Below are 15199 nucleotides of genomic sequence, written 5' to 3' on the forward strand. Positions count from 1 at the left end.
ATTATAATGTCTGATGACATCTCCGTCTCATAAGTAAATTTTTAAATTTCAATGACTTTATCTGTACAATTAATCTTTTATCTTAGTTATAATCAGAGACATGTTCATTATTATGTATCTGTTTTTATCATTAACAAACATAAAACATTATTGCGAGGTCATAAACTCTACCTATTTCTGTATTCTTCATTATAAGATCATTAATCGGGCGACAGACAGTATAATATTTGAGATTTAGTAGGTACTTACTAAGTCTAGTAAAGTAGGTACATATAATCATTAGTAGGTACTACATTAGTACGGTCTGTTGACTGTTTGCAATGAATAAATCAAAGCTAGAAAAATAAGAATAAAGAAAAATTTAATAAAACAGAAACATATTTGAATTTATTTAGACAGTTCGAACATTATTATTGATTAGTTTGAATTGTGGTCTTATAGCGGTCTAACTTACAAATATATTCAACTTACTCTGTTATGTAAGCTGCTGAAAAATAATGGAGAGAGGCCGGGAGGGGATCATACGTGAAAAATTAAATATCTTATCAGTTATCTAATTAATTATAAATTAAAATTTATGTATTTAACTATTTAAGTATAAAACTCCACTTGGGAGAGGTAATCTGGAAAATCTATTTACAACCTCAAAAGTCAAAAGAAAAAAAATGTTCTTCTGTGATACTATATTGGTCCAGGTATTTTGGACAAAACTATAAAAAAAACATGGATATTTGAAAAAAAAAGTCCATTGTAGGACATTGCAAATAAAGCTGTGTATGAAGTGTATTTGAGTAGTCACTTATTTTTTCTGGTACGTTTTTCCATTTATGAATAAAATATCTTTAAAAAAAAATAGATAGGTATAGGTAATAGGTATTGATAATTCTTATATATCGATTATGCTATAGTATTAGGTCTATTTTTTGATGTACATGTACAGCGATGGGATAAGATTTTGAAAATTATGCATAATATTGGGACGAATGGTAAATCGTTCTTGAAACTTGCAGATAAAATGATCCTGAAATGGAAAAATGGCTGATACATTTTACACAGCGGTGAGTTACCTAGGTTCCATAGATTTAGCATGTAGAAAAAAATTAATAAAAATAGTAATGAATTTTCTTTTTATATTTTAAAAATACAATCTAAGACTTTTTTAGCGACTTTCATAGATCATTAAAATAATTTTTGAGTTTTCTCAAAATTTGGGGGGAGGTTGTGGACAACTCAGCCCTCCCCCTGGCTACGCCACTGCTACTTGAAGTACGTGTTTGGCGCCACTGTAGTAGTCAGCATGAAATAATAGCAAGACAATCTAATAGGACGCATTATTATGGCGGTCTCAATTTCTCACTATCGTTGTTGGTGTTGCTCTCGTATCGAAAGTTTTCAAATGTCGATTGGGTCATACCAATACAAAGGGTGTTGCGTCGATGTTTTGGGGTATCGTACCTATATATTATTACAATAAAGTTGAGCACTCTCGCGTTCACGAAAGTGTTGCTAATCATGGTAATAGTATATATTAAATATTGTAATATAATATATACCTACGCGAAAACGTGTACACGCAAATTCGAACCTGTGAACTACAGTGGACACATAATACAGGTATTATATTAGTACCTATGCTGTGGGTATATATATTTAATACCTAATGTAGTAATATTATACGCCTAAATATATATATATATATATATCTAATAATGTGGGTACCGCAGTATAAAATATTAAAATAGTTTACATTTTACCTACAGAGTAATCGCACGCGAGATCGTTATTTGCGGAAACCACTACAGAGCTGCGGCGACTCGGTGAAAGCGCACGCTCAGAAAATTATAATAATATTATTATTTCGCGACCACGTTTATAAAGTATATTATTATTATTATTATTATCAGAATCACTTTAAAATCGCTTCCAGACACGGCCGCTATAAAAATATACCTACAGTATTATATTATTATACATCCACTGTGGGGTGGTCAGAAAAACAATAGAAGTTCGCATGGACTCCGTGAATCGTGATGGGAAGACGATACCGCGCGGCCTTATGGCGTTATATATTATATTATGCGCTCGTCTATTGTACACCGAAACAGCCTACAATTATCCATCATATACCATATTAAAATATATTATTACATATATACATACTAAGACACTAAGTGTTAAATATACTTGTGTACATATCTATATACATAACGTTATAAATTTATGTATATATAGTTATATCATGTTATATTATTTATTATGCTATAGAAAGTGCTTCGTATCGCGTGCTATTTGTTTTTCACCTCGTCGGTGTCGTCGCCTGATGGCTCTACCTACCCGTCTTACTTGTCCTACATCTAATTAACCTGTACTTTTTACTATTTTTTTTCTTCGGCGGTAGTGTATATTACGCTCCTCCATTGTCGTACTACATTGTGTCGTACGAAAGTCGAATATCGTCCGTTATATACCTTTACAGTTTACACGTATATAATGTCTTTATAATAATAACTATATATTATATACAATAATAAACACCATAGAGTGAGAAAGACACACAATATTGGTACGCGTCGTATATAATAATGTAAAGGTACATACTACTGCGATAATATACAATTATATATATATATATATATCGCTATAATAAATACTTCAGAAAAATAGGTATACGTATATAATATACGCATAGGTATATGTGTTATATATTTAAGTCACCGCAAAGCGTGCGAGAAAATATTATGTCCAAGACATCGCGGGGTGTTTGCGGTGGTCGTGCGTGAGTGCGTGACACATTGTACGACATTTTTTTATCCGTAAATAATAATAATAATAATGTGTAAACGGCCTATTTGATCAGCGAAACGCTGCATGCAGTACAGGGTGCACCTGCACGCAGTCAGGTAGCTTGTTGCTGGTTTAATTATCTCATTATCTCATTATAATAATAATATTATATATAATATGTGCGCACGTATAGTCGTTACGTAATGTTTTGTGAACGAACCGATTTCGACAGGAGCCAATAACAATATAATATTATTATTATACAATATTATGCCTAATTTTTTTTTTTTGTTATAACGATGGTGTGTGTATCACGTGGTGCGATCGAGTACCTATCGACCTAGTCGGAACCCAAAATATATTTTCCTCTTGCGAATATTCCACCGATCGATCTGAACAATCGTCAACGAGCAGATCTGCAACCAACCTCCTATCGCTCATCGCGATGTACCTATACGATTTATTTTATGCTTGTATTATGGATAGGTACATTACCAATTCATAGACGTAAATAGTGGGGGGGAGCTTAGGGGTATTAGTACCCCCAATTTTAAAATTAGCACCCTCAAATAAAGTTTGAGTTGTCAAAAACTTCTTCTAACAAAAAAATAAAAGAAAATGCATAGCTCCTTAAGCTGTACCCTTAGTTTATTTTATTGAAATTGCGCCATTAATTATACCATTATGGTGAAGAGTTTAAAATTATGTTCCACGGCATATCACACGGCTTTTTATTGAAACAAAATGTTTTATAACGCTATCGATTTCTCGTATACCTACACCAACACCTTGCTCATATGATCCATTGATAGTATTATAACCGTTTGTTTACTTGAAAATAATTATTGTTGTTCATTTACGAAACAAAGCGGATATTTTTTCGGTACCTTTTATAAGAATAATATTGTATACACCGCATCTATTGTGTACTCTGCAGTATTGTACTCATTGTTATGAATTATAATCATTCGTTTCACTGATCGTAAAAATGAAGTGATTATCGCAGTTTGTTATACCATCAAATCTTTTCGAAATTTTCATTCGACCACTGCACCGGGGAAAGCGTTAAAATACATACAGGATCGTGTTGTGATGTGTACATAAAATATAACGATACAAATAATATTATTTACATAGGTAGGTAATAATAATATACAGTAGACCTACAACAGCCATGTGTTAAATATGCATATTAATGTATATAAGGCACTCGTGTGGTTCCGGAGGATTGCAAAACGGAAACTGTTATACTAATTATTACTAACCTACTTATCTATATATTATCTACTGATAATGTGAGAGCCCTAGAAAACTAGGCAACTGTGCACAGTGTATACATGATTATAGGTACGCGCGCCGTCTGTTCGGCTGCAACGCTTATTACTTATTACTATTGTTATAAATTTAAAATTATCATCATTATGTACTTATACTGTCATAGTAGTATTAATATCTATTATAGTACCTGCCATTTAATCGAATTATAAACCTACAGATATAATAATACTGGACGTTGTTTGTTCACTGGACTGTGCCAACTTTATTACTCGTATTATTATTTATTATTCATGTTTCATACGCACATCGTATACCATGTGTCCGCGGTAACAGGGTACACTTTACCACTCATTACCTTGTATATTTTTTCAATTCTGTTTTCGGGACATTAACTAAGACTGTTGGATCTTTAATTTCGATGACTTACAATTTTTTTTACTCATATATTTTACGCATGCACAACAAAACTTCACTTTTTTTAAATGGCAACACCTATTTTGAATATCATTTTCAGATTAATGGATTTTTTCAAGTAATTTTGATCTTATAACTACTACTCTAAATCCAATATTTACTGAATTAGAGCTATTTAACATCTAAAAAAATGTATTTTTATTATATTTATTATTTAATTTTAATTTTATCATTTTAAACTTAACTGCACAGTACACAGTACATGTTTTTTATTTACAATTCAATTCAATTTAAAAAAGTCACAAACATAAATTACTCGATAAATTGTTGGAAAGTTCCTCCGTTATTTAGAACGCATGCTTCAAATTGACGTAAACATTCACAATTAGTTGCTCACAGTATTTGATTTTCATTTAAGAGGTTAAACTCGTGTGTAATTTTATTTTTTAAGTCTTAAATGTGGATTGGAGCATCAGTACAAAAAAAAAATCTAACGGTGTAAGGGCAGGTGACTTTGGAGACCACTCTACTGGTCCTTGTGTTGTAATTAATTTTTCACCAAATTTTACTTTTAAAAATTCTTGTACAATTCGGGAATTATGAGCAGGTAGCAAATCATCACGCAAAAAACCTAAATATATTCTTTTCGTTAAGTTTCGTCGTAGAAATGATGCACTACTAACTTTCCACCAATCATACCAACCCATACGTTTGTGCCCCAACATGTTTGAAAATTTGTGGGAATAGTCCAGTGAGAATTTTCATTCGACCAATAACAATTATTTTGCTTATTTAATACTCCATTATTAGTAAATTTACTCTAATTGTTCCATAAAATATGATTAATTAGTAATGGATCATCCTCAGGCGTCACAATAAACCAATAAATAAAATTTAATCTTTTTTCTGGGTCTGTTATACGTTAATGTTGGACAAAGTCTGGTTTGTAAGGGTGTTGTTTATATTTCTTTAAAATATTCTGAACTAATAAAGTTTTGGATACGCCAACTTCACGTCCAACGTGTCTAACAGATATCACACATCATCAACAACTTTATTTTCAATATCCTCATTTAAATTTTGATTTACCCGAGGTTGTTATTGAATAGTATTTGTCCTACTGAACGAATCATTTTCTTTTTACGAATTTTCAAGTTTTTGAACATAAATATAATGAGGATGACACCTATCAGGATATTGTCGAGCGTACACCATTCTTGCTTCACGTGCATTTCTGGTACATTTTCCATAATTTAACAGTAACTGAACTTAAAATACATATAACTCATAAACTACTCGTCCTAAATTCGATTTTTATGAATCAATATACTTAGAAAAATATTCTGCTTTGGAATATGAAATTAAAACTCTATGTTGTCATTCAAAAAAGTAAAAACTTAAAAAATAGTAAGGATAGAAAATATTTAAAAATATAATTTTTTAATAAAAACGTTGGTTTTTTAACAACTTGAAACCATGTAAAAAAACATTTTGAAAAAAGTAAATACTTTTCGAGATAATTAGTTTACCCACTTAAAAAAATCACTCTGTAGAAAAAATACGATGAGAAACGTTTTTTTGACAATTGGCCTGGTGGTAGGAAAAAATTGGCCTCTTTAATTGCATGCACTCCCTTAAAAAAAACTGAAGTGGTGCCCCTGCCCGATAGTCTAATTGAATATGTTCCGAAAACAGAATTGAAAAAATATACAATAAGGTAATGAGTGGTAAAGTGTACCCTGTTTCCGTGGACACACTGTATAGAATTATATTATATCATTGATTATAAATACTAGATTAGTATCAATGATGATACTTTTTAATAATTATAGATCATATTATTATCACATCTTCATAGCGTATTATAGCTGCAGTATAACAAAACTACGTTGATGCAATGATTATGATGCAACAACATAACAATACTCTGCAAGTACATGTAAATCAAATTTGGTTTTAATATTTTATTGTTTTAAAATATATATAATGACCTAATTATAAGAATAGATATATCCGAGAAGATATCTCATGTTTACAATCTTACCTGCACACTATCAAAATACCTATAAATGTTCAGTTTACATTTTAATTTCTATAAAAAAAAAAACCAGTTACTGTTAAATTACAGTAATTATAAAACATAACAAGAATGAATAGGTAGGTACTAATAAATAAAATTTTAAAATTAAAAATTAAAAATGACTCAGCAGTCGGTATGTCAATATTGAATATATATTATTGCACGCATAGCTTAATGTGTGAACATTGTGTTAGAATTATTTATTTGAGAATAATTATATAGTATTCGATTAATAAATTATAATGTTTTGTCAACTAACATTCTGTATGTAGGCTGCAGAGTGCAGGGCTATACAAATAGTTTAAATAGGTACAATCAATATGGTTGTTTAATAAGTAATAGTACACTACATGGCTTGATCACAGATCACCGAATATGTATTTACATATGATACCTAAACTTGGAAGCTCTAAAATGTCCTTTCTACCCATAATAATCATTAATGTGAAAAAAAGGACTCTATAGTACAGGACAGTTTCACATAGGAGACAGGAGTTATACACTTATTATAGTATAGGTACCTACCTAATTTAAAGCAGTTTAAAAAGAATTTCTAAAGAATTATTTATATTATATCAGGCTCTCGTCTATATTTAATGATAGTGATATTTCCCATTGATTGTATCTATATGTACATTTACTACATTTTGAATCAGTAGGTAATCATTAATCAACATTGTTCAAAAAAAGGACATAATTTTATATTAACTTGATTTAAAAAAAAAGGATTCTCAGAAACCAATTCATAATTTTTGTGTAATTTCAATCTTATAATTTTATAAAACTCATTATAGTGAAAACCAACAGATGTTAAATTAAGTTTGAAAACTTAACCAAATTCGATTTTGATTGAAAATAATATATTAAGCAATCAGAATAATATATATAATTAAAAATAAATTATGGAGACGGATAACAAATGGCTAACTAGTTACTGCCTACAAGCTACAATAATCAACAGTAGGCAATCAACAAATCACTGCGGTCGCTACAACCATTTTGTATCTAAAATTCTAAACTCTAAAATTTAGTAATTTTCAGCATGAATATAATATTATTAAAATCGATCAAATAGAAATTTAAATTTGTTTAATAACCATCACTTGAAAAATTATTTTATTCTCAGTCATTTTTTATTATCTGAGATTATTTTTGATTAATCTTTGGCAAATTTTAATTTTGAACCACAGTATAAGTACCTTATCAGTAACAACAATTATCATTGTATATAATTATCATGTAGGAACATTTTTAAATTTACATCCATATGCATTGTTTTCTTACAAATGCTTAAAATAGTAAATTTTATTTTCAAGATAAGCGATTTAAGTATTTAACATTTTAGCTCTGCAATTAAGTTTAATATATTACTATATCGGATTAGGTATTTTTGACTTATGAATCTCATCAGTTTTTCTATAAAAAAATATACAATAAAAAACTGATACGATTTACTCATATGAACTTTGGTATGTTATACGTTTGTAAGACGAAAACAATGCATTCGGGTATAACGTCCTCTTTGATTTAAAAATATTTAAAATCATAAAAAATGAAAAAAATGACTTGCGAATTGTTAAAATTAAAATTAAACAGTATAATGGCTGATAATATCATAGATAAAGATCATATACAATATAAAGATATATAATTCATATTCTTCGCATAAAAATGATGATACACACGTACAGCTTCAAAATATTATTTTATTACGAGAAGAATGCTGCAGTAGATAAAAGAGTAAAAGGTCAAAACATGTTAAGTTGTAAGGAAGCCTAGAATCTAGATGCGTATTTTTGTTGGTAAAACAACAGTCGCGAATCTGGAATCATAAAAATTCTTATTTTTACTGTTAAATCTTTGATAGTTTAATAGCTGTTTCTTTTATATTATATATATGACAATATATCATTGTTATTTGTTTATATTGTATATATATTATAGGTATTACTGCACATATACGGTGGTGCGGTGCAGTGGCGTAGCCAGGGGGGGGGGGGGGGTTTGGGTGTTATAACCCTCCCCCTCAGCCGTATTTATATCAAAAATATAATGTTTATAATATAGGAATACAATCATTTGGTCGTGGTAAAATGTATTCTGTTATTAAAACCCCCCCCCCCCTAAAAAAAATCCTGGCTACGCCACTGGTGCGGTGGGTGTTTTGACTGTGCAGAGTTCATGAACATGACCAATGTACGTATTATGTCGTACAACGCAAGTGTACAGAAATAATATAATATAATATACATATTCACATAGAAGTGGGTATTGGGCAATATATGTATTAAGACGAGATTTCAAATGAATTCATTTTCTTATTAGGCCTGGGCACTTTTTTCGGCAGTCATCATTGCAACACTATATATATGCCTACAGACATAAGTATATAATAATATTATATTCACGAATGCATGTGGGCAGAGCACTAGATGTTTTAGCAGTATAACTATATATAGGGTACACATAAAGAATATCGTGAATCGACAAATGTATAACTGTGTAAGTGTCATCAGCACTGTGAAAAATACCTACAGTGAGTGATAGCAGCATGTATAGGTAACGTGAAACTGTCAAATCCGTGCAGCACTCCAATCGTGTGTGTGTGTGTGTACTGCAATACTACAGCATGCACATAAAAGTACATAGTATACAATTGAAAATGTATCACATAGAATTTAGATGTATATAGTATAATATAATGTATGACGCGAAATAAACGGTCCAGCATATAAAGGACCGCGTGCGAAGGTAAAATAGGATGTTTTTGACTGTGGCTTGTCGCCTGTGGGTGTAAAACACTTGTGAGTTGTGATTTGTGAATGTATGCATGTAAAATTATTTCGTGAACAATAACAAGTAGGCAGATAAGTACCTACCCAATAGGTGAAATGACGACGGCATTATTTGACACTATAAATTTAATAATTCATTATTTTCGCCTTGTACCTTATTACTGGTATGTAATATTATGGTTTCCGAACATCATTCGTGAGTCGTGACCAATATAGGTATAATAATATGTAAACATCACTGCAAACATCATGATTTGAAACAGAGTCGTTAATTTAATTATATCGCTAATATATATAATAATCATTAATAAAACTAAACTATTAAAGATAGAACCTAATTTTTTCCTACCTATACCTATTTTAATAAATTATACACGCACATCACTGAACACAATATTGCACATATTATATTGGAAGCAGTAGATGTTACCTATATTGTGCATCGATTCAAAATTGCCATTACGTTGGTAACGTATTATACGTATTGGAAAATCTACTGCTTTTAGCAACAGTACCAATATTAGATTTACAAAAATTCGAAATGATTTTTAATTATGTCTATCATACATGCCTTATTCGGTGAAAGGTAATAACATACACTGTATAGGTACCTACAGATAAAATAATATTGCCAAAAAAAAAAAAAAAAATGTTAAGCTTTATTTTCTGCAATATTAAGTACTGTATTATTCGGTTTCGGATTTTTTCTGCGATTTTTTCTTAAAAATATTAGGAAAGGTTAAAACTGTTAAAAGGTTTTTGAACCACGTTCAAAAATATACCAAGAACTGAACTGAATTACTATAAAAACAAGATTTATCGACGTACCTAATGCTGTATTTTAAATTTGTTCATATATTCTCGGGCGAAGTCGGGTTGTATACTTAATTACTTATATGCAAGATACAACTAGTCCGGCTAATATACTATATTTGCGCACATTATATATGATACACATATATACTTAAGTTTTAAAAATCGAAATAATAAGATAAAACCATAAAGGTACCCTCACTATATTGAAATTTTGTTTCAATAAAATCGAGGATGTCGTTCATTCGTTCTATAAAGCGTAACTAATCATAACGGAAGCTGTTATAAAGAATGCACATAGACATTGTTATGTAAATTTATAGAGAAAAAAAAATATTTCGAAGTGAAGTCGTCGTTTTAATAATGGATCGGCAGTGATGTATTTATTTTTATACGGAAGATAATTTTAAATTAATAGTATTTCATTTACTGTTTACACTATTTAAAACAAAACTGCACACAGGATGAACACAATAATATAAAATATAGATATTTTATGAGTTCTGTCATATTCATCAATCATCATAGGTATTTGAGCACTTAGATCATCGTTATAGTCAATACAGTACGATATAGCAAAAAAGCAAAGTAAAACATATCGCACTAAAAAAAGGTAACTTATAGGTATATCTTCATTTATAATGCTTATATATAGCTTTAGAGTTTACTGATAAATTATTAGTAAATACTATCGTATTTACAAATGATTAATACATTTTAATATTCCATACATATAGATATTATAATAAATATATATACATATTATATTAGACACTTTTCTGTTTTTTTTTTTTTTTTTGTTTTTTTTTTAATGTCTTGATTTAAAATATTAATTTACTAAAATGATAAAAATTCCTTAATTTTTGATACGATGATTATATAAATCTCTATGACTTTATTGCAGGTTAAATAATATTTTTCTCTTTTTTTTGTATCAATAAAAAATCATTTTAAAATTATGAGACGAAATATTTACCAACAATTTACAAGCTATATTATCTGTGCGTGTCGGTAGTTCATACCTATTGTTTTAATAATTATATATCTAACTACGGGTTGTTAATCAAATATTTATCATCATTACCTACTTAATGCTATTATAACATCTACTTATTGGTTAATTATAAATCTCTTTCAATTCAATTTGGATACTTGTATACATAAATGTCATTTTGTTCACAATAGGTCACGAATAATCAATAGAAAATAGCGGGTATACCTATCTAAACATATTTCATAATTCAATAATGATTAATTTAAAAGTGCAATTCACGTCTTATAATGGTAATATTATTATTGGATTAGATCATCCAGAAAAAAAGCAAATTCTAAAGATATATCCCACCGATCTCTTTTTGATACCCCGTAGTGAGTATGAACTATGAAAAGAACGTAAATCCTGTAACATTAATACCTGTACATGTATATATAGTGACACGTAAAATCAACCTGAATTTAATTTTTCTCAGTCTAGTTTAGTGTTATGTAATGCCAATGTATAACAACTTTAAATCTGAAAGTTTAAAGGTAATAGAATAATTATATTGTTATTTAAATTATTATAAAAATAATATCAACATATATATACCTGATATTAATACATATTGATTTCAAGTTTGGTTCGTATGTTAAATCTCGTTTAATCAACTGGTTTTTTTGAAAATTAAACGCAGTTATATACTATACACATATAATAAGTTATATTAATCATAACTACCAATATTCAAGTCTAACAGTTTTCACTTTTCTTGTTATGGTTGAAGCGTGTCAATAATATTCTGTTATGAGCAGCGGATCCGGTGAATTCGAAAGGAGTTAACATGATAAATGATAATTATATATGTTTATGCACACATATAATATATTAATATCATAATATCAAACCCTCCGCATACTGTGTAAATGTAGAATATACAAATTAAATTTCATTTTTCTGTAAATGAAAATATCGAATAACACAATTGGTGCAGATGATCTCTTCCGCCAATCGATAACACTAACGTTTTGCTTTCTTTTTACAGATCATAATGATTTTTGGACCAAAACTGGTCATCGGTTTTATCCTATGGGCGCTGGAATACAAAGGAACAAATGGTCACGGACGACTAATTGAACCGCCCTCCAGGGCATCAATGTGGAGGTGAGTTTTTTTTTCAGTCATAGGTAATGAAATCAATTGAAAACCCCGACGCTTTTTTCTATAGATATGGCTTCAATTCACCGCCAAATTACAATGACAACGAGTTGTATTGCGGTGGTTTCACGAGACAGTATCAGACGAACGGAGGCAAATGCGGTATATGCGGCGACCCGTGGGATGTTCCGCAGGTACATATACCCCACGCACCCCTTATTTTTTGCTGATTTATAAAAATAGCATTCATTAAAAAAAAATACATTCCTATGGATCTTTAATATTTTTAAATTGTTTTAACAACAACTTATATAAGGATCAAATAGGAATTTAGTAACGAAAAAATATTTATAGACATTTAAAGAAATAAACGGAAAACAATTGAAAATTGAAAATGTCTTCACGTATAACAATATTGTTCAAAAGACGACAAAATATTTTAAAAATTTTACCATTTATGGATGTACGTATTAAACAATTGTTAATGTAAGTACCTATCTGGAGAAAATGTCAAGTACCTACTTATCTATATACGGATATCCGTTTTTTTAATCCGCATCAAAATATTAAAAATTGATTTGGGAGAAATGGTTAATTTAAAAAAGAATTATCCAATATCGAAAAAATTTAACTTTAAACACTTACCTATTAAAAAAAAAAAAATGTTTTTACAGTAAACTTTCTGTTTGTTATAGGTAAAACAACTAGATGAGAAATTTAGTATTGAATTTTTAAATCTTATAATTATAAAAAAAATGTCTTTATGGATTTTGTCAAATGCTATCAAATGCGTTTCAATGTTTTTAAATGATTTAATACCTATGACCAACTTATGAGCAACCTTGTATTAAATATTCCAACTTTTCGGCTAAATGAAAATTTTGAGATACCTATATATATAATATCAGAAAAAAATACGAATATGTCATAATATATCTAAACTGGCTTTTAATCTACACTAAAAAAACTATATCGGTTTTGATATAAACTGATTGATATAGGTATTAAAAATTTAAATATTTTCGTTTTTCCGAGATTTTTTAAATTTTTTTGAGAATTTTCAATTAATACTTTTCAAAAGTACCAAATCGCTCAGCTCAAAAACTAAAAGTATATTTATAATTATGTTCTAATGTGAAACACAATTATAATTGGTGATAAATAATTATAAAAGTGATAATATTAGTATGTACCTACCTGTTATAGTCATTTACCATGTCAAGCTCAGTTCAATAAGCACAATGTTTTGAACGAAAAAAACAAAAATAAATCACGAGGGAGTAACCGCTCCCCCCAACCTCACTAGATAGTATAAGTTTAAATGAGTAATTCCACTTCTGTGATGTTATGCCACACTATACGATTATTGAAATCACTAATTTATTCTACAAAATATTTTTTATTTAATTTTGATAATTATTTAATTTTTATTAAGAAGAACTTGAAATTAAATATAATTTAATGAGACAGGGAGGGGCAAGTCAAAGAATGTGAGAGGACAATGTCACAAAAATATATACCTGAATAAGATAATTTACAACGCTCTTGTGTTATTTTGCAGCCCAGACAACACGAAGCTGGCGGAAAGTATGGCCAGGGAGTGATCGTGCGCCGTTACAAAGTCGGACAACCAGTAATTGTGCGCATCGAGCTAACGGCCAACCATCGCGGGTACTTTGAGTTCAGGCTGTGTCCGAACAATGCACCCAAGCAAGTGGCCAGTCAGTCGTGTCTGGACAAGTACGTTTTGCGGAGGGTTAAGGCCAAGGACTCCATTGAAGCGTTCCATGAAACTCGATTCTATCCAGGCACTGAGAACAAGGTTTACGAAATGAGGTATCTGCTCCCCGACGGGTTGACATGCAGTCAGTGCGTGTTGCAGTGGAAGTACATAGCGGGCAACAATTGGGGCGAATGCAGTAACGGCACCAGTGCAGTGGGCTGTGGCCCACAAGAGGAGTTCCGGGCATGTGCTGACATATCGGTGTCAGACAGAGATGGCACAGTCGATACATCACCATACCCAACTCCTATAACAGTAACAACATCTACTACCAGTGTCACTGAGTCTGTGGACACCAACGAAATACCAGACACAATAGAACATCATAAGCCACAATCTACAGGATTCAGCTTGGCCATATTTATCATAACTATTATATTATTATCATTGGGCTTCATTTTGATGGTATTCATGTTTGTGTACTGGTACTTCTATCATGCTGGAGACACAATAAAATCATGGTGGAGAAGAATGGCTGAATCTTCTTATTCTTGTATGCGTAAAAGTGTCAATGAAGAAAAAAAAACAAGCAAAAATGAACAGCCTATACCACCGCCTAGGGTTAAAAAGACTACCATAGGCTTCAAAGGCGTACCCGACAATCTAGTTTAAGAGTAAGAAATTATAAGTCATAATTTATAAGCTGTAAAGAAAACTTTTATTATTATTTTTTTACATTTTACAATTTGTGATCACACTTAAGTTAAAGTGATAGTTTATAAATGTACTTATTTGAAATCTGTATATATATTTAATATATTATTATGATATAACTAAGACTATGTGTGTCAAAAGAAGACATGGTTAATATGAATATTTTTTTTTTTAACTAGATTTTATTTATGAAACTCTTAATAGTGATCTAAAAAGTAGATATTCATAATGATTGGCTAGGTAAGGTGTTAAGATTGTAATGATTATTTTATAAATTCATGATGTTGAATGTAGCAAAAATTAAATGTTAAATTATCATGACAATAAAACTTTTGGTTTTAAAGATCATATAAATGCCAGTCTTTTAATTAAAAACTAAATGTTTTTTTTATTGCTTGTTTGATAATTATTTGTTTAACAGATGATTTATTTTAGCATTTTTATAATTTAATTGAAAATACTCT

At 29.8% G+C, this 15199-nt stretch overlaps 1 protein-coding gene across 1 annotated transcript in view; it reads left to right on the forward strand.

Moving 5' to 3' along the window:
* The window catches only part of LOC107162131 (uncharacterized), a 29381-nt gene extending 14292 nt beyond the window's left edge, over window positions 1–15089 (forward strand). Inside the window, exons 2-4 of the mRNA XM_015508905.2 lie at window positions 12186–12304; window positions 12369–12492; window positions 13860–15089. Of these exons, the coding sequence (XP_015364391.2) occupies window positions 12192–12304; window positions 12369–12492; window positions 13860–14693 (1071 nt within the window). The 5' untranslated portion in view covers window positions 12186–12191 and the 3' untranslated portion in view covers window positions 14694–15089. The remainder of the gene's footprint in view (window positions 1–12185; window positions 12305–12368; window positions 12493–13859) is intronic.
* The last annotated feature ends 110 nt before the right edge of the window (window positions 15090–15199 follow it).

Source organism: Diuraphis noxia, unplaced genomic scaffold, assembly GCF_037042655.1.
Source record: "Diuraphis noxia isolate RWA-SAM2 unplaced genomic scaffold, SU_Dnox_SAM2 contig0005, whole genome shotgun sequence".
NCBI lineage: Eukaryota > Metazoa > Arthropoda > Insecta > Hemiptera > Aphididae > Diuraphis > Diuraphis noxia.